Source organism: Pholis gunnellus (genome assembly GCF_910591455.1).
Source record: "Pholis gunnellus genome assembly, chromosome: 7".
In the NCBI taxonomy this organism is placed as follows: Eukaryota; Metazoa; Chordata; class Actinopteri; order Perciformes; family Pholidae; genus Pholis; species Pholis gunnellus.
Window position 1 is genome coordinate 24,535,513 of NC_136533.1, and position 26,894 is coordinate 24,562,406.

General features: G+C 42.2%; 2 protein-coding genes across 2 annotated transcripts in view; both read right to left on the bottom strand.

Moving 5' to 3' along the window:
* kiaa0513 (KIAA0513) overlaps positions 1-16,365 on the bottom strand; it is a 30,366-nt gene extending 14,001 nt beyond the window's left edge. Inside the window, exons 1-6 of the mRNA XM_079162291.1 lie at positions 16,313-16,365; positions 4,994-5,582; positions 2,027-2,126; positions 1,729-1,802; positions 1,200-1,270; positions 23-230 (exon numbers count right to left, since the gene is read on the bottom strand). Of these exons, the coding sequence (XP_079018417.1) occupies positions 23-230; positions 1,200-1,270; positions 1,729-1,802; positions 2,027-2,126; positions 4,994-5,382 (842 nt within the window). The 5' untranslated portion in view covers positions 5,383-5,582; positions 16,313-16,365. The remainder of the gene's footprint in view (positions 1-22; positions 231-1,199; positions 1,271-1,728; positions 1,803-2,026; positions 2,127-4,993; positions 5,583-16,312) is intronic.
* Positions 16,366-18,359: 1,994 nt separating this feature from the next.
* ces3 (carboxylesterase 3) lies at positions 18,360-26,492 on the bottom strand (the record flags this gene model as incomplete). Its single annotated transcript, XM_079162414.1, has 13 exons — positions 18,360-18,595; positions 18,907-18,979; positions 19,175-19,324; positions 19,502-19,643; positions 21,393-21,473; positions 21,613-21,753; positions 22,151-22,252; positions 23,024-23,128; positions 23,275-23,428; positions 23,565-23,698; positions 25,090-25,228; positions 25,316-25,517; positions 26,426-26,492. The coding sequence occupies 13 exons, from the start codon at positions 26,490-26,492 to the stop codon at positions 18,415-18,417; spliced, it is 1,671 nt and encodes a 556-aa protein (XP_079018540.1). The 3' UTR covers positions 18,360-18,414.
* Between the last annotated feature and the right edge of the window lie 402 nt (positions 26,493-26,894).

The window sequence follows — 26,894 nt, forward strand, 5'->3', positions numbered from 1 at the left end:
ACTCAGAGATGCATTTCCTCACTCAGTCTTGGGAGCAGTCGAGCCCCTCAGCTTGTTCTCTAGGCCTCCAAAGAAGCCTTTGACGTCAGTCTTGGATGTGGTTTTGAGGAGGCGCTCAGCGGCATCCTTCTTCACGGACAGCCAGGAGTTGGCCTTGTTGATGTACGAGTCTACACCAGCTGGAGGACCACCGCGATCCAGTAGCTCGGAGGGAGACGGCTGGGACTTCCCTGAAGAAGAAAAGAGCAGAGAGGTCAGAATGATGACAGCTATCTGGGTACGGCATCACCGAAATGCTGTTTTAGACATTTAAAAGCTCCACAAGGCAAATGTGTGTCTGTTGGAGTCGATGTCCCCGTGGTGTTCTTAGTGTCCAGCATCACAGATTATTCTGGCTGATAAACAGAACAGACATCACCTTCCAACATGTTGTTGCTTCAACTTAGCCAGCTGCAGCTCAGTGAGCACTACTCGTCCATGAGCTTCGGATATGGAGTCAGATCAAATCACAAATGTATATTATGATTTATAGATAAATTACTCTTTCCACAAAAGTAAAATCAAATTCACATATAAAAAAATATGATTCGCAAATATATTTCAAATGCACAGAAAAAAAATGTGTGACCTTTACTGAATTAGTGGGATTTTTGAGACTCCCCTGACCTTGATTCACAAATGTTTTTTCCACAGGGAATTATCTGTAGCCAATCAGACGTCTCCTTCATTTATCACACGAGGGTACACTCTAGCGTCAAGCTCAGGTAGGAACTGTGGAAACATGGATGTATGAGGAGAACTGATACAGCGTTGGATTTGCAAAGAGACCTTTAGTAGTTTGAGTTGCGTAGAGAGCAGGTCTACTTTATGTGTAAGAAATACTGACTGCAGACGGGTGTTGAAGCTGAATGATCTGTGTGGCGCAGGTACGCTGATCGCTCAAGGCTTCCTGCTTGCACAAACACAATCACTACCGTCATGCAACCTCGCAAAGGCATTGCATCAGTGTTTGTGGTGCTGCTGCAAGAGAAACCACAGGGCCAACCTGTGGTGGTAACACTCGCTGAATCAGCACTGGGGAGTGATATTATATATGTTTTCTTTTGCAATCAAGAGCTCCGGTTTCCTTTTAAATGTGTGCAATGAAAGGCTCAACACTAGTTTGAAAAGAAAAGTCCCTAATACGAGTTAGACCTTACCACTGTAGTAGTATGTGAAGCACATAGTCATGAGGTTCTTGGCCGGGCTGTAGTCATCCATCTGGTAACATCTGGGAACACAGCATATCTTTAGAGAGGATCATCCTATCATGACCTTCCTGCTAGAATTGATGTAATTTGGTGATATATTGTTCTTATTGTCAACCAATACCATGAAAAGACACAATGAGTTGATCCTACTAATAAATATTCTTCTTCCTCTGTGTCATAGAGCGCAGTTGTTGTCCAAAAACTATTAAAAACGCATCATTAATCCCACATACACCGTGCTGCAGCCAGAAATACTCAGTAGAGCATCGAATGTGGATTAATCCGCCGCTAAAAAAATAGCCCCCATAACATGCACTATTTTCTCCCGTTTAAGTTATGTATTAAGAGATTTTTGTCTTTTCATGGGGAAAGCTGACAAGAAAAACATTGTAAATGATCATCGGCCTTATCCTTTACAGTCACATAGGATCAGACGATCAAAGCATTCTCGTCTCAACCACAAATATCATAAACTCACTCAAACAGAACCACTGCAAAAGACTGCACCAGTCTGTAGAAGGTGGCTTCACTCACACATTTAGAGTGGCAGCGCTGTGAACACAGTAGGACAGAGAGTTAAAGACAACCATCAGCTAAATTAAACCTCCACTACAGCTCATTCTATGAGACCTTTCAGTTTGATTTCCTGCTGTCATGTTTGCATTTCTTAATTTGAATATGTGAGTTTAAGAACCTGTAATTCTTTGCATTTGGAATATTGCAGTTATTTTTCCTTAAAGGTCAAGTATGACATCTCACTAGTTCATCATATTTACCTGTGCGCTGACGTATTTGGCAAACCACTCCCTGCCTTTGCCGTTCTCTCCACTGCACAGCTCTCCAAAACGAGCCTTCTCTTCCTGGTCAAAGTCCTCCCTATAAAAACATGGTCCAAACACTCATTACAGCACGGATCTACAGACCCTGTGCTTCACAGCTGGGTTTATTAACTTAGTGATTTATCAGATTGATTGTACTATTCAGAAAATGGCATGGATATTACAAATCATTATTAAATCAAGTTTGAATTGATAGTAAATGATCAAAGTGTGAAAAAATAAATAAGAAAAAGCATGCACAATTTGAAATACCAAATCAATTCTGTATTGTTAGCAATGCCAAAAGGTGCAGTTGAGTTACAACTCAGCAAAGGCACACCTTGTTTTTATACCACCAAGCTAAGCTCCAAGCACCAAACTGCTATTCCAGAGAATCTTTTAAGAAACAGTTCAGTTCTTTTTCCCATTCATGGTCTGTGTAAACAGACTCATTTGTATAATATTGAGGTGTAGGTTGCTATATGTCCAGCGTGACATGCCACCTCTGGAAACTCCAGAAAAACTTTTAAGCTAACCGTTGTGGATCTCAAATGAAGAAAGATTCAGCAACTGCATTGCTTACTTCACGCCTCAAATGTTTTCAGGAACACATTTCAGGAAAAGAAAAGTGCATTATAAGAAAAAATTTCCAAAACATTTACTGTATATAAGAAGTGGACGAAGTCATGGTGACATCACACATTGGTTTGTGGACTACGGTTTTGAAGCCCCAACTTTGGCTCTTTGGCTGTCGCCATCTTGTTTTTTTGCAACCAGAAGTGACACGATAGGAAACTGTGAAAGTGTTTAAAGTTCTAGACGAAAACACGGACAACTCCCAGACCGGACAACAATCACCGTGTAGCCCCGCCCTAAAGCATCCCCTGCTTTATGGTCTGTTTGACTCTAAATGGACCATCATTTACTAAATGAACATCATGCTGTATTGAAGAAGACTTGGAACTAGAGATTGAGAGGTTTTCTTTGTTGGTCAGCAGTTATTATTTTATACATCATTTTGTATTGTTCTGTTTTCAGGGAAGGAGAACACCTGTCAATCATATATCATGACATCACCTAGTGGCAAGCCCATCAAGCGTGCAATGCTGGGAAGCGGTGCAACCCCTCGCATCCAAAAACGCCTCCACAGAGAACTCCACAACGAACTAGAACCTGGCTGATGAGCTAGTCACGGTGTCATGGCACTTTGTAAAAAATGGTAAAGGATGGAAGTATCCCCCAACATTTATTGCTGACATGCAAAGCAAAGGAACAGCAAAGGTGCAATGGTTGGGAAGCTAAACATCTTTTTGCCCCACACGGCCGCGGAGAGATGAAAAGACTACAAACAGGTGAATACAACAAAGCACATCGTGTTGCTACTGGCCGTCTCACACAATGAAGACGATTAGGAATCTAGAAGACTCCAGTCATAGCTGATCACTGGACTGTCTTACAGAAGGTAAAAAGGACAAAGGCAAAGCAAGAGATTCATTCTTTTAGACAAGATGGATTGTGACATTACAGAAGTCGGTTTACCATCTGTAGGCCACTGTCCAAAGAGGTCAAAGGCCAACGGATGGCAAATTACCCAACAGAGAACCAGAACTCAGCACGGTCAGAAATGATTAGGCCTGCCGCAAAAATGCCAGAGAAAGAATATATATAAATGTCTGTGAAATGAAAAACAAGAGGTACCCTGATATTTAGAAGTGCCCTTTCAACATTTCACCCTGCTCATATTTGATTTCTTATCAAATATTCATGCGTCCGTTTGACTGCTGTTCCCCTGGGCCTCTGCTGGTGAGTCATGGGAATCTCTGACCGGGTGAATACTTCAAGTCATTCTGGGTGACAAAAATGTTGCATCTGAATGTAAATACACAGCCTAAAGCAGAACAAATGACCACAGAGTCAGGAAGAGTGAAACACTTGTGACAAAACAAATGACTGTGTGCTGAGGAGCTATGTCAAAGTTATTGACGTTGTCTGAGCCTGGACTTCTTACAGGCAGACGGGAACACCAGATCCATCTTAGACAATACTTAGCACTCTCTGAGATGAGCAGCTGAGGGGCACCTTCCCCTGCACCCATTATATGGTGGCTGCCTGCCATCCAGCCACACAACACTAACTACTCCAGCGTCCCTCAGCTGTCTCTATGAGCTGCTCTGGACTGTCTCTATACTGTGTGTCCCTGTGCTGCTCAACTCTGGAGAAGAGCAGCAACTATTGATTACTATCATTAAAAGAGTACTCCATCAGGTTAGCACGTGGGCTAGTTCTCCAATACTGGAAAAAAAGACACCCGCCCAGTTACAGATTTTGGTTGAGTGATGTTCAACAGCAGATAAAACTAGAGAAACTCAGGTTTGAACTCCGTGGCTCTGCAGACTAATTTGAGAAAACGTTGCGTTCCTTCCTGGACAACACTGAATCCAAGCTTTAAATCTCCTCATATGTAAATTGCAGAGCTAGTCATTGTCATTTTTTGGACGTACCACATTAATAAATTTTCGAGTAGAATTCATAAGCAGCTTCAATCGTAATTCATATTTTGCTCATTACTGTTGGGAAGATTGGACATCCGCATCCTGCAAGAACTTAATGTTTTTGTTTTGTCAGAGAAAGAATGTGCCATTTAATCTGTAAAAAGAGAAATGTATGCTTTAAAACCCCTTTGTGCACAATTTTGTAGAAACGTGATTGTAGCATCTTTCAAATGACTCTGATGGCATAAGCTTATGTTTGTAGAAAAACAATAAAATGATGGTGAATGTTGGCTCAGTCTATTTTATAGGAGTTGCCAAAGTGGAAGTTTTTCTAAATTGTCACATAGGGCCTTTCGATGAGTCAATCATGTTGCTGTTGACTGATGTAATAATTATTTTTAGTACACGTATACGAAAAAGAGTTCTTCCTTACTTTCCATGAAACACCTTCTCCACATAAGCCTTCATGAACTGCCTCCTCTCCACCGTCTCACTGTCGGCGTCCTCTCCACTGTGAGCGGATGAAGATGACGACCTCCTCAGCTCCCACCTGTGAGAGGGCGGGTCCATGTCGTTCTCGCTGTCTGCCGACTCTGTAGCATCGCTGTCGTCGCCTTGCTCTTGGTGGTGGTGGTGAGTACTGGGCTTGGTTGGCGCCATGGGCTCTGGCAGTAAAGGCTGCTGGTGGATTCCCATGGAGGGGGCCTGCTCTGGGGAGAAAATGTCAGTATGGCCGTGGTGTTGGCCTCCATCTAGGCTAAGAGCTGTGGCCTCGGAGGGCAGATCAAAGTCTATTAGGTTGTCCACTGCTACGGCCTCCATGTTGGACACAGGTCTCTTTCTCTTCACTCTGCAACAGTGTTTTCAGAATGAGCTAGTCTGCGCTCTGCAGGAACATGAGGGGGATGGTCAGAGGTGTGGGTGCTAGTTGGAGGTCTCGACTGTTGCTATTGGGTTTGGATTTTGCAGACCCCCCATCCCTGAGGGTGTCGGCATCAAGTGAACTCACAAACCCAATTCATCTGTGAACAAAGGAAGGAGAACGTTAGCTTTGTGATCACCTTTTACATTCAGTCACAAATGTAATAGACCTGAAGGCAGTGAGAGGTAAGACTCGGAGTCTACAGCCATGCGAACAAGCTGAGTGCTAACATCAGCATGCTAACATGCAGACGTGCTGCTGTTGAACATGCCGGCTCCCTGAGCTACTTCATACTGGGACAGAACCATCATTGATGTTATTGGTGCTTTCCCCACAGCCTGATAATCACACTGAATAGACGGTGGGCATTTTGTCATGCCACAGTAGAAAAAGCACAGGTGTTACATTACTGTTGGCCGCATTCCATTTAGCTGATCCAGTCCCAGGGTCCTGGTATCGTGCATACTTGGACACCTAATGGAACTGAACAATCAATAATGTTATTTTGGATATTGATATCGGATATTGGGCCACTAGTGACTCAAATAGCTGGATCGGGTGTCGGTGACTATGGGGCCGATCTATTCAATTATATCATGTGATCATATTCTATATAATTATTATTGTAATTTTAATTCCTGTTTAAATATTGTGGTTGGGAATTAGAATTATTCCTGACGGCCTGGTGGCACATTGCATATTACTGCTATGATAAGTCAAAATATCTGCTGTGAGTTCTACGGCCATTTTGTTTCACTAAATAGTTTGACATTGTGTTTGTGTTGGAATGCTTGATATTTTGTGTTGTTTCGCTCTAACCACTCAGCAGTGACTAACGTATCTGTCCTTTCCATTAGAAGCATCAAAGAGCTATTATTTCGGTACGTTGACTTCAAACAACCTGTACAGCTGCTGTTATCTCATTAACTTGTGTCACCATTGTCAGGCTTTTGCACAGGAAGAATGACGCCCTCACTCTTAATCCCACGAAGCTCCGACTGGTTGGAAACATCTGTCAATAAGCTCAAAGCAGACTAGAGCTGCAGAAATGAGTTAATCAGTCGGTTAACTGATTTGTCAATAGGCAGAATTTTACTTTCAATTAACCGACTACAATTTTGACCATCGATTCATTGTTTTAGTTCATTTCCAAGCTACATTGCTAAAGACTTGATGGTTCCACCTTTTCGAATGTTAGACTGTATGGCTTTTCCTCGGCTTACATTGTGGTAAATGGAATATATTCAGACTTTGGTCACCATGGGCTCTATGAAACAATGATGCTCATATTTCACTGCTTCCTGAGGTTTTACGGACTGAACTTGATGAATCATTTAATTGAAAACAATCAATACTATTAATTTTTTTATTTTTAGAATTGCAATATGCAGATTAAAACAATCGTTAGTTGCAGCCCAGCTCCAGTCCTGTTTGAATCAGTGGAAATAATGTGGGCAGTGACTCAAAGATCTGGAACTTCTTTTCTTGCGATGAAGAAATGAAAATGTCTGCTGTGAGAAAGTGGTATAACAGATGATGTCGCTGTACAACTCAACCCAATAACAAAAGTCTAAGCAGGAAAACAGACGTCATTTATATTCTCTCAGATTCGCTATTTGTATCTGAACTTGAAAAGCATTAAATAGCAAATAAGCAACACGTGTATAAACCAAAAGACAAGAGGAACATGGGCACATAAAGGCAATACACCCGTCAACCCTTTCAACGCAACAAGACACAACAACTCTTCTGGCGCACATACAAATGAACGCCTCATTTAAATGAGTTAGGTGTCAAATTACATGTTTTGTTTGACTTTTTTTTTTTTAAACTTCCACATACTTTTGTTTCTTTGATCAGAGGTTTGTAGAAGGAAACCTTAAGCAGTTCCATTCATTTGTCACAATAAGTAAGAGGACTACTGCATATCAGTTTCTATTCCACAGAGGAAAACGAGAGAGAAATAAAGGAGGGAGCATTCTGAAGTGAACAGAACCCATCCCAGAATTCCCAGAATGGCTGCAATGAAACAAAGAGTGAAACATTTAAAGGGGTCTGAATACTTTCCGTACCCACTGTATATATATATATATATATATATATCCCAGGGCAGCTTTAAACCTGTACATTGTGTGCTAGTGGTTATGAAATCTCAAGTGACGATTTAAGCAAACTAGTTCCTTTTTATTCAGAAGTCAGCATTGATATCATGCAGATAAGTTAGATTGAAAACCACAAAGACAGGAAGCTCAAATCTTAAACTTCATATCTGATCAAACAAGTTCCCTCAATCACAAACGGTGTGCTGCACCTCTGTCCAGCTATTGTGTCAGTCAAACAGCACTGTACTCAACATTGGTCTGATCTTAAACCCATGAGCCAGTCACAGCACGGTCTCATACTGCTGGCTCCCACACAGGCCTCTTTAGCCCCGCCCCCGGCCCTCGTACACACATCCTGCTCCGTCTTTGAGCTGACCTGCTGCAGCAGCCCCTCTATCGCCATTTGCTCCTCTGACCCCACACACACACACTTTTGTGCCGTCAGCCTTAAACAGCCTGGCACACTTGTTGGTTTCGGAGTGTCTGACAGACCATGAAAGCAAAATTCCTTATATAGAGGTCAATAAAGAATGAATTGAAATATACTTCAGTGGCTGGCTCGACTGCAAACCAGGCCTTCACTGCTCTGCTTGTTCTGTTTTTGATGACCTCGAGATTTTTTTCCATTTAAAAAGGTCCTGAAAACATTTTGTCACTTTGAGCAAGGGCTTCCTCCATGAAGACACAGGTTATGGAACATGAGGGATTTCTGTATTTCTGTTTTTCTCTGTGCTCCCCTCACTGGTTTCAGAATCTGAAGACAGTTGGTGGGTTGTTTGGTCACCGTCAAACAAATCTGTCAAACCACACCCACACAGTCCTGACCAAGCAGATTAGCCGAGTTAAAGGTTTTTTTAAATTCATTTAGATTTGTTGCTTGTATAGTTTAAATATGAACATCAATCTTGTAGATTATCTATATACTTAAGATGTTCAGGGGCTGTATAGCCTGTTCTAAACTCCAGAGACAGAATGTATGCATGTCAAAAGACACCTACCGAACACCTCGCTCAAAACTGAAACGATCACATTCGATTCTCGTATAACTGAGCATGACAAAAACAATACGCTACATATGTCGACACTTGATAATGTAGAAATTCTGAACGCTGATGCTACTGCCACTACCCTTGCAGTCCCAATACAACCTGAGGTGAGAGCGTCTTTAGCTTGTGTACTGCCAGTGTTCCCCAGTGAAATGGAATATTTGAATGGTGTACAGTTACAAAAGGGATTTCAATTGAATCCTTTGTATTTGATTGGACAGCTGAATGGACATACTTTTGATGTCTAACAGGAAGTTAGCATCGCACTGGTTCCCTCGACAAAAAGCCAACGAGATTTTCCAGTTGTCATTCTGAATTATTGCAGAAAATAATAATCTCTGTGGCAAACAAACAATTATGATACATACCCATTTGTTATAATCTTCACAATTGAGCAACACTTTTATGATTTTTGAAGCATAAATAAAATCAGCAAAAGTAACAAGCTAACGTTCTATATAAAGGAACTCAGCCACGGTCACATGACTTCAGGTCTCCACCACTAAGCTAAAGGAGGACTAGTGTTCTAGTGAGGACCTTCAGTCCGCTCATTTAGACTCTTTGTAAGACGTGTAAAAGCTTCACAATTCACAAGAGGTGTATCGACTGATGTGTTTATATTGCAGAACAACATTTTAAGATCTTTTTATTTCATGCTTTCTTCAGGCATCTAACCAAAAACCCACAAAAAAAAAACATTGAGTTTGAGACGAGGCAACCAGAAGTGCCAACATGTAGATTCACGTCTGGGTTGTAGGACTCATTCCTGCAGGAGACTGTGGCTCCACACACACCTCCATGCCATCAAAATGCTGATTGATTGAATAATGGATGTGATGATATTATTAGTTGAAATTGATCAGTAAGCACACGTCATATTTTGTTTTACTGGAAGACAAGATGAATGGATTTTGATATAAAAATACAAATTATTATAACTTTTTTTACATTATTGTTAAATAGGAACACAACATGAGGCGGGAGGCGATCTAAACGGATTAAAAAGGCATTAAACCACTGGAGGCCATTTAATGCATTACTCAAGACAGCTGTCAAAGTTATGTGAAAAAGTTGGATGCTCATCACTGACATCTACAAGGCATCAACATGTTTCTCTTTTCTCATCTTCTGACCACTCAAAGCGCTTTAACACCACATGTCATCATTCACACACACTCATACACTGATGAGGGGCTACCATGCAAGGTGCCACCTGCCCATCAGGACTATCTAAACATTAACACCCATTCATACATTCATACTGTAGGGACAGTCCGAGGGGTTAAGTCTCTTGCCCAAGGACACATCGACATGGACTAGCGGAGCCGGGAATCGAACCGCCGATCCTCTGATTGAAGGACGACCCTGCTCTACCACTGAGCAGAGGGTCGTATCAAATTATTCAGCTTAAACGCCAAAGAGAAGACATTGAGTGAAACACAGAAACCCGGCCTCTGTTCTGGGAGGATTTGTGCAAATGTTTTAGATCATTTGTAAGATTCTCAACGTATTGTGAAGAGGTGGCAGTCAGAGCTCCACGTTACGGTTACCGATTCAAGTGAGGAAGCGCAAAGAAGGCCGTGATACGCCACAGAAAAATATGCTGTGTTAGAGGCTCAACTGTGTTAGAACTGACTGATACGTCTTTTGTGAGTGTGATGACTGAACGGTCTTGTATATGTACAATTTGTTTGAACAGACATCTTGATCTCAATAAGACTTCCTGAATAAATAAAGCCTACGTTTGTCATGTTGAGGAGGCAGAGTGAGATCTCACCAGTAAAGCAGAGCATATGGACCCAGTTCAACAGTCTTATGGTGATACTGAAGGTGTGACACACACACACACACACACACACACACACACACACACACACACACACACACACACACACACACACACACACACACACACACACACACACACACACACACACACACACACACACACACAGCAGTATTTCTGCTTCCATGAGCAAGAAGGGCTCGGAGGGAGGGGCTTCTCTTGTGATGGGGGACACTGAACCGACACTGAGAAGCTTGAGTGATTTGGTGCAGAGGATCTCTGCTTGTTGCTATTGGCCGTGCAGCACGAGGGCATCACGAGACACCGTCCTGCCCTCTTATTTCTCCTCTTCAGTGTGTGCTGCAACTTGGCATGATTCACACATTATGCAACGTGCCCCCGAGCCCTCTCCCATCCCCCAGGAAATATCAGTCAGCACACTCGTCCGCAAAAAACACCAGTTGGGCAAGATGGGAGCGAAGGCACCATCCCCCTCGTGTTGTTTTCACGGTTCACCCGTCTCCATCACTCCGGCTTTATGAGCAACATGCAGCAAATGCAAAGCAATAAATCAGCTTCCATGTCAGATGCATTATTACATATAGAATATTAAATCAGCATGGGGCCAAGGTGCCTTCGGAGTCCCCTTCTTGGGCCGCTAGTCCGTTACCAAAATACTCTCTCAAGCATTCCCGAACAAAGCTCAACCTGATGGAGGTGGCAAGTAATACCCAACTTGGGACTTTCCTGACCCACAATCCTTTGGCTTCCTTGTGTAATTTGAGAGTTGTTCAGTATTCTCATTAACATGTCTACTGGGATGCCTCACTCACCACAACAAAAACAATGAGAACATTCTTTGTTTTGTTTTTTTAACATTGGATGGATGATCAGATGATCAGAGAGCTGGTAACAAGGCTGTTTCTCCTTCCTCCTGGCTCCCTTACTTAAAGGATAACTTTGATATTTTTATACCTGGACCTTATTTGACATGTTTTGTGTCTTAGTGTCTAATGAGGACAACCATTTCTGAATTTCATCCAGTATTACGCAAGAGTGTTGTAGTTGACAGCAGCTAAACGGGCTGTAATGTGATCCTATTGGAGCAAGTACTTGATTGTGGTCAGTGACTGTTGAGCCCACATCTTCACAGAGACCTGGATCCATCGTGGTCCAGGATCAAGCTGCACTTGACGGGTGGACATCAGGACAGAGAGCAGGACTCTGGTGGACCAGAGGAGGACTCTGTGTTCACATCATGATGCTTGGTGCTCAAACACAGTCAGAGTTGATGGACAATGTTTTCCTCATGTTGAGTATAGCATCTTACTGCTGTACTTAGTGGAGGTGGAACCAATTTCAATTACCGAACAGCCTCTTGGACCTCCACCAGTCCGGGTTCAAAGCGGGTCACTCGACAGAGGCGGCCCTCCCTGCGGTGACGGAGTCGCTTCACGCCGCGAGAGCTAACTCTCTCTCCTCTGTCCTGATTCTCCTGGACCTGTCTGCAGCATTTGACACTGTGAACCACCAGATCCTCTTCTCCACCCTCGAGGGGATGGGCGTCTCAGGCGCTGCACTCTCCCTGTTTGCATCCTACCTGACAGGTCGATCCTACCAGGTGACATGGAGGGGGGCCGTGTCGGAACCATGCAGGCTGACTACGGGTGTTCCACAAGGTTCAGTCCTGGGCCCCCTTCTCTTCTCGCTCTACACAACATCTCTGGGTTCTGTTATTCGCTCGCATGACTTCTCGTACCATTGTTATGCCGATGACACCCAGCTGGTCTTGTCATTTCCCCCCGGTGACACTCAAGTGGAGGTACGCATCGCTGCGTGCTTGGCTGACATCTCGAAGTGGATGACGACACACCACCTCAAGCTCAACCTGGACAAAACTGAGCTACTGTTCCTCCCGGTAAAGGGAACCTGGGTGTGACCCTGGATGACCAACTGTCATTCTCAGCAAACATTGCATCGTTTGCACGCTCCTGTAGATTCCTGTTCTAAAACATCAGGAGGATTCACCCCTTCCTCACTGAGGAGACGGCGCAGGTGCTAATCCAGGTTCACATCTAAGTTAAGTCACAGCAGTCGAGCACTTGGAGGTAAAACGGAACAATCTCTCATTGTCTGGAAGTCAAAGCTGAAGCAGGAGTTGTTGCGATGTTTACAAAAGACACTTTGGGTGAAACAGTCACTGCTCGACTCTTTGAGTTGGTTTAAAATGCGTCTTATCATATGACTGCATGGGTTACTTGCCCTGCTGAACTTTTTCTTTTTTTAACAATGTTGCAATGTTTCCGAAGCTCTGCAATCATCTTGTTGTGAATAATGTTCTTATTACTGAAAGGAATCATAGCCAAAAGTTCCGAAAACTAAGACCAAGATTGTAATACACCAGAATCATCCATTAGGTGCAGTGCCGGCCTGAGTAAATGTTATTTTCCACCACGGCCCTGAACCAACATGATTATCAGTGTCAGAAGTGATAGCAGTCCTCCAGCTGAGCTGGACCAGACCTCCACAGGCAGCAGGGAGGGAGTGAGGAGCTCTTCTAGTGGACCCAAACAACACTGGACTACACTATGCGTCACCTGATTACAGGTGTTAACATTGGCAGGAATAACTTTTACCAGTTTCTATCACCAACAAGTAGAAACTACAAAATCCCATTTTTACTGAACAGCTTTAAAATCACAAATCCCACCAAATAAATCCCATTGATTCACGGTCACTTATAACATGGTGAATATGTTTTATGGAATAAAATATACCTTCATAACTGTTCATTTAAAGCTCAGTCACCAGCAGCACAACGGTGCCAGAGTGTGACAGCTAAAGTGTACACCCTCACACATCACATGCTACAATAGGTGTGTGACAGGCTGAAGTGGCTGATGGCAGATAAGTCAGGTGGAGCATTCAGCTGAGGTGGACCAGTGTAACAGCTGAGGGGAACGATGTAATCTGTCAGTGCAGTCCCCCCCAACGGGCAGCACTAAATCTGTTTTCAGACAGACAGTAGCACTTCACCCCACCATTATGTCAGCAAACCGTATCCACTACATCTACCATTAAATAATACAAATATGTTTTAACATCAAGGGGGCAAAAGTGAAACTACCAAGGTTTGGTTTTAACACACTTCCCATGGAAGCATACTCAACTAGAAGGGTATTCAGAGAGCGCAGTCTTCCGCCAAGCCAACGTGATCTCAGGGCTGGTATCCGAAGCCCCGAGACCCGGCTGGCCGAGGCAGAGTGCCCCGCCGTGCAATGTTAACCAAAGTGAAAACATGATTTTTTTTTCCCGCGTGATTTGGATGCGCTCCAAAGTGTATTGGGTTGCGTTCTTCCTTGGCCCATGCTACACCCTTATACCAAGTTTTTAAAAAATTATAGTTTAGATAATAGAATGAGACCTAAAACCCAGAAATGAGTCAGCCTTTTTGCAGATCCGGGAGCCTGAAATAAGATCTGTGGTTGACATGAGCTTAAGAGATGTTTTGTTCAACGATATAAAATATGTCAGTAAATATCCCCTCATGAATTGTGAAGCTTTTACACGTCTTACAAAGAGTCTAAATGAGTGGACTGAAGGTCCTCACTAGAACACTAGTCCTCCTTTAGCTTAGTGGTGGAGACCTGAAGTCATGTGACCGTGGCTGAGTTCCTTTATATATATATATATATATATATATATATATATATATATATATATATATATATATATATATATATATATATATATATATATATATATATATATATAACGTAGCTTGTTACTTCTGGGGATTAAATTCACGCTTCAGAAATCATAATCATTAGTGAAGATGATCTTGCTGAACAAAACGTGTCAATATCAGAAACATTTGTTTAACACAGATTATTTTCTGCAATAATCAAAACTTCAATGGAAAAATCCCATTGGCTGTTTGTTGAGGGAACCAGTGATGCTAACTTCCTGTTGGACTACGAGAAGATGGCATCATCCTGCAGCACAGAAAGGTCAAAGAGGACACTCAATACTAATACCATTACCACCTGCTGACCTAGCATGTCAAATATGGCTTCATCACAACCTGATATGTAACGAGTAAGAGTCGAGACAAAATGCCTACCTGTGCAATTCATGCTCATGTAGAAGCTAAGACGTACGTCTCCATCTTTACAGACCTCAGTGGAAGAAAAACATGCAGAACAAAGCAACTAAACAAACACTACAGGGCCAGGGTGAAATGAGTGATGGATGCTATCAAGGCTGGGAGGAAGTTCTCCTCCGTGTGCACAATCCATCAACACAAACCACTGGAGAGGAAACCCACTGGCCAACGGCTATTAAAGATCTCTAGGGGAACGCAATGGAACCAGTTAAGATCATTTCAAATTGTAGTATGGGGATTTGTGATGAATCTAGAAATAATTCTAGAAATCATCGAGTGTAAAATGGCTTCAGCATTAACGTCTTTCTACATATTCACCACAGAGCTGTCTCCTTTGTGCAGCCTTCATCATTTATGGTTACGATGTACTCAATAGGGAAGAACATTTTCCTTCATAACTCGCAGACTACTTGAAACACAATAGTCATCTTTTGACATAAGAAACACACTGTATAGGTCCACTAATTATTAATATTATGAACTAATAATGACAACACTGACAAAGGTCATATACTATGTGCATATAAAGAAAGAAAAAAAATATTTATTTTAATTTCTAATAGTTTGTTTATTGGCTGGCTGTTATACCCTTTTAAAATTAAATTTTACATTTAAATTTGGTGAAATATGTTCATTTTCTAACAGAAAAGTGTGTGCTAGCTAGCAGCACCATCGTTTCTTCATGTTGATTTGTCACCAATAATCTCCAGATCAAATTGCTTTAAGTTTAAATTCGCAGCCATTCAGACTTCAGAAGTAACTTTCATACCTCGAATCATTCTTTGATTTGTATAAGTATATATGATGAGTATGAAAGTTTGTCGAGGTGAAATGGTCAGCTCCCTTTCCACATGCGTCCTACTGAGCGCGTGTCATCACTGCAGCTCGTTTCTGATTGGAGGAACCGAGTGTTGCCAAGGTCTCCCTCCTACAGTACGTTATGAAGGGCTGTGTGTCGTCTACAATCTGCAGGTGTACCCGTCATTCTAGACCACATTACACGATATGCTAGTTGCTTAATGCATTGCTTTTTAGAGGAGAGTGTGAGGAGATATTCTCCTGTGAGGTGTTAGCAGCAGACACAACCGGCCATGGGGAAGGAAGCAGCAGCTTGTTGAACTTGCTGTGGACCAAGTACTAAAGTCGAGTTGTTCCTACAAACACAACGTGCTTGTTGGATGATACAGCCAGCGAATACAAAAGGGTCAACCCGCTTTGTATCCCATTCCCTTCGGCGGACATAGCTCTAAATAAGCGAGCTCGTCTTGTATTGGACCGTCCTGAATGAGGTCTGGTTCCCGCTGTCTGAGGAGAGGTGACGTTATTAAGACACGAGGAGTTGAGGACACATGGTAGAACTACGTCGCTGAGCATCGACCACTAACGCTGCCCGGTGCTGAGAGAGGAAGCAGCTCTGAGTCAACACGGCGAGAGGCTGACGTTTCCTGGAACGGAGCGCTGCTGTTTTCACAAGAACAGGGACACCCCGCGTCAGTCCCGCAGCTGGACCCGCAGGTGAGGCCAAGCAGGCTGCACATTTAACCCGTTTTATCTCAACGATAACGGGCAAAACATCACGAGAACCGACGCTCCGCTGTGTGACCCCGCTACCATTCAAACACACACAGAAAAGCTATGCAAACGTGGCGGTGACGAGTCGTAGACGAATGAGCCTCGAATATGAAAATGTATATTTTATGAAACAACGTCAGAAGAAACAGCTGTACGTACATGAGACGTCCCGTGCTGGCTGCTCCTCTTAGCTGTTTGTGCGTCGCAGCGTTTTGCTCACTGGAGTCTTGAGGGAAGAAGAGCGCAAGCGCATAGAGAGGCGGATCACGACGAGGGGGGAACCCAATGACGTCGACAAGCAGCGCAGCCAATGAGCAGCAGGGCTGCGTTAAATCGGCATTTATATTACCGGATATTTCCTACACAATAAAAGCACGGTGGCTAAATTGTGACCTCGACTGACAACAGATTCTATTTTAAGAATTTGTTAATTCTTTCTTTCAATTTTAATAAAAACATTTTTAATTCAAGTCCTTCCACTGACTGCATTCCTTATAATTTAATTAATTTAAAAATAATTTAATTTGGCTTAATAAGGCTGGAATATTTAATTGCATAAAGAAAACAGTGGGTAAACTGTGATTAGATTAGGTTTGTCTATATTCTAGTCAAATATTTTGAAAAATAATGATTAATTCAGTATTAAATTAGAGTAGAAGTAAGATTAGACTACAAGTTAGGAGTTTCCTAAATGAACTCTACACTTGTTTCTTTGGGGGAACACCAAGTAAGTTCTAAATGAAGTTCATTTCTTCCTCAAACACACACACACACACACACACACACACACACACACACACACACACACACACACATACACACATACATACATACATACATACATACATACATACATACATACATACATACATACATATATACATAGGCTACCTGTGATTATCTATACAATAACAACGTCTTCTCTATTCTTGCTTTTGATATGACCTTCTTTAAGTGCTTAATAATACATTGCAAGTTTTTATGAAATTAAAACAAACTAAAATAAAATAACTAAAATAACTGTGGCCCGCTGGCTTTTTTAAATTTAACTTTACTTATTTACACCTAATATCATACTATTTTAAGTGGACACGTGGTTCATGCACTTCATTTAAAAAAGTATTGAATACATTTATAATAAACTTAAGAGCAGCACATACAGAAATACCACCAGCAAATGACTGTAATGTCAAACGTTGAACTGTTTAGTAGTGTTTGTAGTTATTTTGTCAGAAATAAACGTTTTCTGGTCTACAAACACTGATTTTCTTGCAGTGTAACTGGTTAAGAAGTACACTTTTACTATTGCTTGTCCTGTTATATATTTGATATTTTTCTGTACATGGCACCTCCTGCCTTAAACACATGATGATGTATACCGGTGTTAGAGTCAAAATCTAAATGACTAATTATAAGGTGTGCTTACAAAGTCTGGTGTCCTTATGTGTCCTCGGTGAACTTCCTCTGACATTAAGCGCCACAGCTGTTTAGTCTATCAGAAAGAACACTCAGCACTGCTTGTAATGGTAAATAAAGTTGTAGACGGCGTCAATACTTCATGACGTCTTCCGATTATAAAAGTGACCTTTGTACTAGAACGAATTGTTAAAGTGTCCCGATACTTAGAATATGCTGTATGAAGGCAATTCGTGTGTTATGCTTTCGTGACGTATTGCCTGAGACACTGATGTTTACTTAGTATAAATATCCGAGGCTCGGGGACAGATCTCCGAGCAGCCTTGATCCATGTATACTGTATGTGAATCAACTCTGTCTCCTTCTTTGCAAAGAATAAATGTCCTGTTTAATGATTGTTACCACGGCTCGAGTGAATTTTTCCTAACAACCGGTAACTATATTTCTTCTGCTAGTTTGCACATCTTTTGAATATTTTATATGGTGGCTGAACATCATATTAATTTATGGGAAATGCCACTCTCACTCACTCACCCTCATGATTTGTGTTCGCTCTCACATTGTGGAGATATTTCAAACTGCATCTACAAACCATGACGCCATCGGTGTGTGTTCACAAGAGACACATTTCCTGTCTTTGCAATGAAAGGGTTTTCTTTATTGACAGCTATTTTACAAAATGTCAAAAGAGACACTTCAAAGACTTGCCAAAGAAAGCCAGTAAATCCTTTCTAAAACAGAGATAAAGGGGTGGAGGTGATTAACAGTTTTAGTGATTTTCAGTGAGGAGGCATAAGAACGCTCAAACTTTGGACCAATACGAACAACATGGCAGCCTGCAGACATCAGTTTGCAGCTTTGGCTGCTGCTAACTGTTCCAGCTTCTGAGGCAGGACGACAGTAGCAAAATGGACCTGGTCCTTCCTCAGTTTCTGTCTGACTGTCTGCGTCAGGCCCAGCTCCAGGTACTCCTGCTTCTGTCTGTCATACTGAGGCCAGACGACGAGCCCAGGGCCGTTGGGAGAGCTGCAGACACATACAAACATGTCAGCTATGCAGCGAAGAGAATCATTTGTTTTTATGATTTTATACGGTCAGCTTTGAGAATTCATTTCTGTGTGTCTGCATGCTTGCAGCTTCATACCTTGTACAAGTCATCTAGACTGAACATAAAACCAAAACAGTGAGCTCCATAGAGCTGAGTGCAACTGCAGAGTCAAATATAAGTAAATGATCAGAACATAAATAAGTTGCACTAATCAATATGTTTAATTGTTAATATAAAGACATCGATAAGTGCAGCTTTAATGATATTGTTGTTCTCAGTGCTTACTCACCCAGTCCTTGTGAAACTGCCCCAGTATGACATCATGGTCCTGCAGACTCTTTCATCCTCCGTGGTGATGTTGCCTGAAGATGGAACAAGATGACTTTAAAACAAATCCTGATGAACATGAACCCTGGTCTGAAGTGACTTCAGTGCTTTCATGCTGTAATCCATATGGTCACATTCATTCCTTTATTTATTCCACCAAGTGGCCATGCCTGATATTCATATGACTTCATCCCTCACTCGTTTGTAATGACACAAGACGTATAACCCACCTATGATTTTTATATGTCCACTCCAGAAACATCCACCGAACATGAAGCCGACATCATCTGCATGATCTGCCTTTACGAAGCTGGGTCTGTTGTCTTTGTGAATCTCAGCACGGTACACAAACTCATACATGTAAACCGGAACGCCCGCATCTGGATACATCGAGGAGACAGACAAGGGGTGCACGTTTGAGATGAAGGTCAAAAATCAACTCAGAGTGATGTATGAACTCTAGGAGGCTTCCCTCATGGGATTACAGGAGCATCAAGTCATCTATACTCTAACAGAACAGAATGGCCCGTACACACTCTCTCCAGGTGCTTTCTGACCTAAGTGGTATCCGGCCACCATGATGACAGGCAGCGTCATCAGCAGGTCTCCCACGATCTCAGTGAACGTGTCTCTGATCTCCTCCGGTGTTTTGGCATCTTTCATGTACTCGTCGGCGATGAGATTGTTGGAAGAGGAGGCCTGGAGCAAGAAGGAGGGTCGGACCGTCAGGTTTCCCTCCTGTGGCAAATTCTCATTGCCAAGACAGATGACTTCATGACCTCTAACCCCTGTGCACTGTGCACACTGCTCACGTCTGATGTGATGAACATGTGATCAGTGGGTTTGCCTGACGACCTTGTTGGTCAAAATGTTGCAGCATTAAGACACTACAGGTGAATAGGTTAAGCTAATGAACTGAGGGATATCAAGATGAAACGTCTCCAGTTGATGACTCACATCAAGACAATTATTACAAATGATCTGAAAATGGATGTTTAATATGCAAATGAGGCAGTATCTAATCAAATATATGGCAATTTGCATTAATTTCTTAAACTGTATTACAGTGGTCATGTATATACAGGTACATACTTACTAACATTACATTAAGGCTATTATTTTTAATAAAACAAGTCGGAAGTGTGTTTGTTGACAGAACCGGTAAATTAACTGCTACCATGCAAGGTGCCAGCTGACTATCAGGACTGTGTGATCATTAGCACCCATTCATACACCGCAGGAACAGCGTAGTCATTGGAGTTTAAGTGTCTTCCTCAAGGACACGTCGACATGGACTAGCAGAGCCGGGGATCGAACCACCGATCCTCTGATTGAAGGACGACTGCTCTGCCACTGAACCCCTCGAGCCGGACAAGTGATTACCAGTGACCCCACACAACTTTTCTAAAGACGGTCTGAACTCAAAAATGTGTTTTGCTTCTTCTTCCTTCAGCTGGATGTTTGAGCTCCACTGAGCTAAGTCTGACACGAGCAGGGCCGTGACATCACGACTTGTTACGGTTCAAAATGCTACTCGCCAAGTGTAATGTGAAAACATCAGTCCACATATACTGAGAAAGAGCTTTTCAATGATGTTTAGTTGTTAAACTGCACACGTACACAAACATAACATTTTTAGGTTCTGGATTTGGCATTGAGGAAGAAAGACAATCTTTTTAATGAGGATTATCTGATGTCTGGAAGGGAAGCTAACGACATCAGGAATGTGTTTTAAATCGCTTGTGTGAAAAACAAATTAAAGAAAAAAGTTCCTTTGCAGTATGAGACACTGATGATCATGGATGGCCACTACTGAGAGCATTCCAACCTTTTCCTTATATGATCATCTTTTGTATTGTTGGATGGTTCTATGTGTGTGAATGACTTATTTATATGTATTTGTGTTGCACAGGCTGGAAACCCATCAGCTACGGGTCAGACGACAGATGAGCCTTTTGGGGTAAGGGGCTATATTTCTGGGGTTTCCTGTATAGCCCGCGGACATCCGGGCTAAGACTTCCTTTTCTGTGTTCTGCTCAGTGTTTACAGTGTGATGAGCAACGTGAGATGTAAGACTGGATTGTTTCACAAGTTTATAAGCTAATTTTAGACCAATAGAAAACGTACCAGATACCAAAACCTGGTCCCGTGGCCGACAGTGTCAGACACACAAACTGTTTATGCACATTAGTGTTTGCAACCTGCTTGCCTCAAGTTGCCCCGTGAGGGATGAATTAAGTTTAAAACATGTAATTAAACCGTTGCTATTGATACCACCATCTTGTTTTGATAATAGTAATGAAAAAAATAAAAAATAAAATTCAATATAAACTGTTAAATAACTTAAAGAATGTCACATAAAATAAATATCAATATAAAAAACAACTCCTGGCTTCAATTAAAATCAATCAATCATCAAACAGCAGCATCGGCGCTCATAGATCTCACCCCAGCAGGGTAGAACATGTTCATCACTCCCAGCACAGACTCTCTGCTCATGCCGTTCTCCCAGCCAGGAGGGGCGAAGCTCTGAGATGGGACAATGCTTCAGAATTAGTTTAATATGAAGTACAAATACTTCAAGATCAAGAAAACCAGGTACTGGACTTCATGTCACAGAGGCTGTGTTAAGTGTATTATGTGTAAATAGCATTGACTGCTGTGTGACCTGAGGCAGGATCCATCCAAACTCGTGGTTGGTTATTCCCATCATCACTGGAACCCTCAACACTTCTTTCCTCTTCAGCAGCTCCTCAGCTGTGTCAGTGAGAAACACTCCGTCCACCACGGCTCCCAGGTAGATTCTCATCTAAACACAGGACACTACTTACTGCTATTGAACAGAACAAACTTTCAATGGCTGTTCACCAGCCAAGCGTGTTCACAGGCTGCCATCTGGTGGCTCAAGTTAAGGACAACTCTTTAAATTCAGATCTGGCATTTTACACAGAACCTTGACAAAATTAGAATTTGATTTTGGGTGAGGTTTCTATTACTCTGTGATAAACCAGCTGATATTTTAGCTGGTTTCTTCATAAAATATATTGTTTTTGGTTTTACGTTCAGTAATCCACTGTAAAGTGTTGGCCTCCTAATCTAACTCTCTAACCACAGAAAATCCAGGAAATGCAATAAAACACACGATCAAATCAGAGCGAGATACTTTTCGACAACATCTGCTCGCACATCTTCAGGAGACCATGTACCTTTTTAGTTGCATCAACTAGCTCTCCTTTACTTTTCCCCTTCATACACTGGACCAGTTCCTCTGTGCTGCTGCGGTCGCATCCAGTAAGGTTGGCAACAATCTAGGTATAAGCAAGAGATCCATAAAGAAACATAAATACATAAGTACATGCACATGTATCCTGATACAATAATTCTCTAGACAAAGTGAAAATCCGTACTTATTTTACTCTGGTACGTGTGGAAGAATATACTTATCGTTATTGGCCATTGCACTAAGGACCCGCAGTATGAATGGGGTTTGGTGGTAGCTGAAAATGATCAAGCCTCTGAACCTCTACTTTACAAATGTTCATTCTGTTTAACGTTTAAACGTTTATATTAACATCAATAATAAATCAAATGGCTATGTGCTATTTAAATTAGGTAACATAGAATGTCCCCCTTCAGCTCTACGGAGATTCTTAGTCTATTCTGGATCTTTTTCTTTTCTGCCACAGAACTCTGCTCTCATCAACCTCTGACTAAGTTCTGATAAACCCGCTGTCCACTACCGGTCCAGCAGCAAACAGCAGACTGACAAAGTTAGTGACGAGCTGGTGAACTTTAACAGCTAAAGAGACCAAAACAGAGCTAAAAGGAGAATACAAGTTGTATTTACATTCATCAGGTGGACACAAACAAGACTTTAATTACAATCTTATATTCAAATTGGCAACTGTTTACTAACATCTTTGCCATGACAACTTTATCAGGTTATAATGTGTCATTGTTGTGTTTTGTCTTAATTCACCAAGTGGCCCAAAAATAAAAAAAGAATTCAGCTTTAAGTACTGTTGGTACAAGTACATGTTCAAAACATGCTAATCTGCTCAGTGTACATATGACAGTACCTTGGCATGAACCAAAGGATGTCTTGTAGTGTAGGTCCCAAGTGTTGCTACTCCACTTTGAAAGATTGCCCTCTGAAACAGTCCTTTTGCTTGTGGAGACAGAGTCTGTTCATAAGGAATGACACACATTCATTAACATGATCAAGGTTCACTCAGTAATTAGCTCTGGTATGGCTCACCTACACATGTTCAAAATGTGTAAATGTATGTAACTAACATGCTTCTTTTCCTCCGGTGATTTGTGTTCTTACCAGTATTGATGCACTGATGCCTCCTGCGGATTCTCCAGCCACTGTGACAGTTTGTGGATCGCCGCCAAAGGCCTCAATATTTTCCTGCACCCATCTCAGTGCTGCTAGCTGGTCCAAGAAACCCCAGTTGCCCTGAGCGTGCTCGTCTCCCGTGCTTTGAAGCAGGAAAACATTGTCTTCTTAGAGAATCATTTCACAGAGAAAAGTCTGGAAAACGGCCCCCGTGATACTGTGGGTACGTTCACTTTATTTGAAACCGGACAGAAATGTGACGAGCAACACAAACTTACCTCAGGAATCCCAGGATGCCGAGGCGATACTGAATAATAACCATCACTATGTTTTCATACGCAGCCAATGGAGCGCCGTCATACTGAGAAGCTGCACCCATTGACAGACCTCCTCCGTGGATCCACACCATCACCTGACACACAAGACAGCAGCCTGCTGGTCACAGCTGTCCACACAGAAAGTAGGACTACAACATAATCGCCTTCATCGTGATGCATTGCAAATAATAGACTACACAGGCAGGCCCATTATAAACTGAGATGAATGTTGTTTGCAAAACTGTACTGTTTTGAGTCTCTTGAGGCGTGCCCATTAAACACTGCAAGCTCCATGGGAGCGCTGTACACACTTGAAATGTAGGCCCGAAATGCATGTTGAAGTGTAATAGATGAAATATTTGGAACTGTCAGCTGAAGAGTAAGAGATGAAAGCTATTGAACAGTCAGTTAAGGAACAGAGATAACAGCAGTTGAGACTTCTATCAACTAGAAAGCACTAAAAGTAGATGAAGCACTGAAAATCGTCTACATTTCAGTTAGTGCAAGAGCTAACAGCAAATGAAGTGTCATTTAAAGACAAAGTGATAAAAACATTATAAATGTCAGTGGGGACGTAACACTGAAAGCAATGAAGGAAATTTGAAGCACTGGAAGGAGTTGAAGTCAGTTAAGTGCAATCAATGAAATGAAGCGTAAGCACTGAAAGATGATAAATGCTGAGATCATATCATCACATGACATAGTGGGCCTTTGTAGATAAACAGACCATGGACATGTGTTAAAGGAGACATATCATGCTCATTTTCAGGTTCATACTTGTTTTTTGGGTTTCCACTGAAACATGTTTACATGTTTTCTTTTTTAAAAACACATCATTTTTCTCATACGGACTGTCTGAATATACCTGTATTCACGCTTTGTCTGAAACGCTGTGTTTTAGCGCCTGTCTCTTTAAGCCCGCCTCCTGAAAAAGCCCAGTCTGCTCTGATTGGTCAGCGTTTCAGGTGTTCTAAATCTGAGCAGTCGCCATCTTCACAGCGCCACTGCTGTCGGTGACTCACTGCGTCGACTAGAGCACAATAGCCGGTGACCGTATCGTTGTGACATCACAACGTTACGGTCGTGACGGCTCGTTTAAAGGCACGGTGTCTGAATACGGGCTGTACCTGCTGTATAATCAAAAAACAGATGGAAATCTCACTTTTTACAATATGGGACCTTCAATTAACAGAAACACATTAACAAAGCAAGCTAACAAGCCGTCCATGCTGGAATAACAAATCACCCTCTATCGACTGTGATTACATGAACACATTAATAAACAGTTAACACACTTCAACAGTTCTATACTCAGGATAAAGACGGGTAGACAACGGTAACACCAACATCCTGCTCTAGAATTCAGTGCAGTCCCACAACATCATCAGTTACCTCCTCCCTTCATGTTTACCTGGATTACATTTACACTGAGGAGATTCTGTTGTTTTGTCCACGCCTATATATACACGCTGTCTGTTTAACCCACCGGCACTTTGTCCTCTTTCGTTGCCTCAGCTGGAGTGTATACGTTCAGATACAGACAGTCCTCTGAAAGCTCTGGTGGGGTAAATTGCATTGACATGGTCCTAGAAACGTTCACAACTACTTCTGGATCTTGGATGCACCTGAAATAGAAAGAGAGAGAAGTGAGTGTCATCCAGAGAGAAAATAAAGTTACTCAAAATGATGATTTAGTGGTCGCCCAGTCTTACATGGGAGGCTGGTGAGTGCAGTCTCTCTCCCCCTCCCAGGGCTCTGTATCCTGAGGAGCAGCCAAGCGGAGGGGCCCTACGGGGGGGCGGGAAAACGGGAGCCCCAGGTATTGCTTCACCCTCCTCTCCGTGCCTTTCACCGTCACGTATTGCCCTCTGATTCGGCCATTTTTCAGAGCGACCACAGGGTCAACGCTCCCTGCTGAAGACACAAGCCACTGTGCATACCGATGTTTGTGCAAGGTTACAATTAACGTTTATTTTACATCATGGACAGACATTTCCCAAATCATGCTGTGCTTACTAACCCTCAAACAAAGATTTGTATGATATCTTAGGGAAATTTGTTTAGTTGTTTTTTTTGCATTTTCCTACAGAATTCCAGCAACACGAGCGGTCAGTGTGCCTGCACAAGCCTCTGCAGTGTTAAGGCAACAAAAACCAAGATTGAGGTTTGGGTTAAAAAAGATATGGAAATTACGTAACAAATAAGTCAGCAATAGAGCTAGAATAACTACAGGAGTGACGTTACTTAAGTGTGAAAGTTACCTGACAAATTAATCCACGTTTGGGTTCAAATAAGTACAAAGAGGTGTTACTTGTGTACGGAGGTTACGTGAAAAATAAATCAACATTGACATCTGGTTTTACTCGGGACACAAACAGCGGTCACCTCGGTGGGAGTTTTGTGGTTCTAGACCCACCCCTCCACCCAAACCTCCTCCCTATGGACTAAACTGATACAACACGCAACAACAAAACAAAAGTGCAGCGTCAAATCATTACTTGTTGGGTTTGGAAATCCCTTAATCCAGTTATTGTTTTAGAAAAGCCTTTCAAAACCCCCAAAAACCAACTCACATACACTGATCAAGTTACAACGAGGCTGTTATTGGGAGCTCCTGAAAAGTTGACAATGTGAACATGGTTCCATTTAGCCAAATGTCAATATTGTCATTCTTCTTCTCTCTTATTTATTTGTGTTATAGATTATTCGTTGGGCTGATAGGATATTAGAAAAGTAGTACAATGAAGCTGAGCAATTGTCATAGTGGCCGGTGCATCAGGATGTCCTGTTCTAATACGAGGTACAACAAAGTGTTCTCTTACCTGGGGAAGACTGTGCGACCGCTGTCAGCACAGGAAGGAGATAAACTACCAACAGAGCCGTTCTCATCCTGACCGGGCTCGAGGAAAACACAGAGTGAACTACAGTGTGCTTCCAGAGACAAAGCCCTCTGCTCCTGTACTGCCCCCCCCCCCCCCCCCCCCCCCCACACACACACACACACACACACACACACACACACATTTCAAACTCACACATCACAAAGAAGCTCATTATGTCACAACAGCTCAACAATAATAGTATCATCTTTATTGATTTAACCTCTAATGCACCACAAGAAGAACTGTGAAATCCTGCTCTTTGACCTCTGCAGCTCAATGCTGTAAACCATATTATCTCAAATACTTTATTCTTTCAAAGATAAACTAAACACACGATGATCTCTTCTTTTGAGAGGCGCTAACAAAAAAAGTATTGGATTAAACAGAATATCGGGTTCTTGTATTTGGT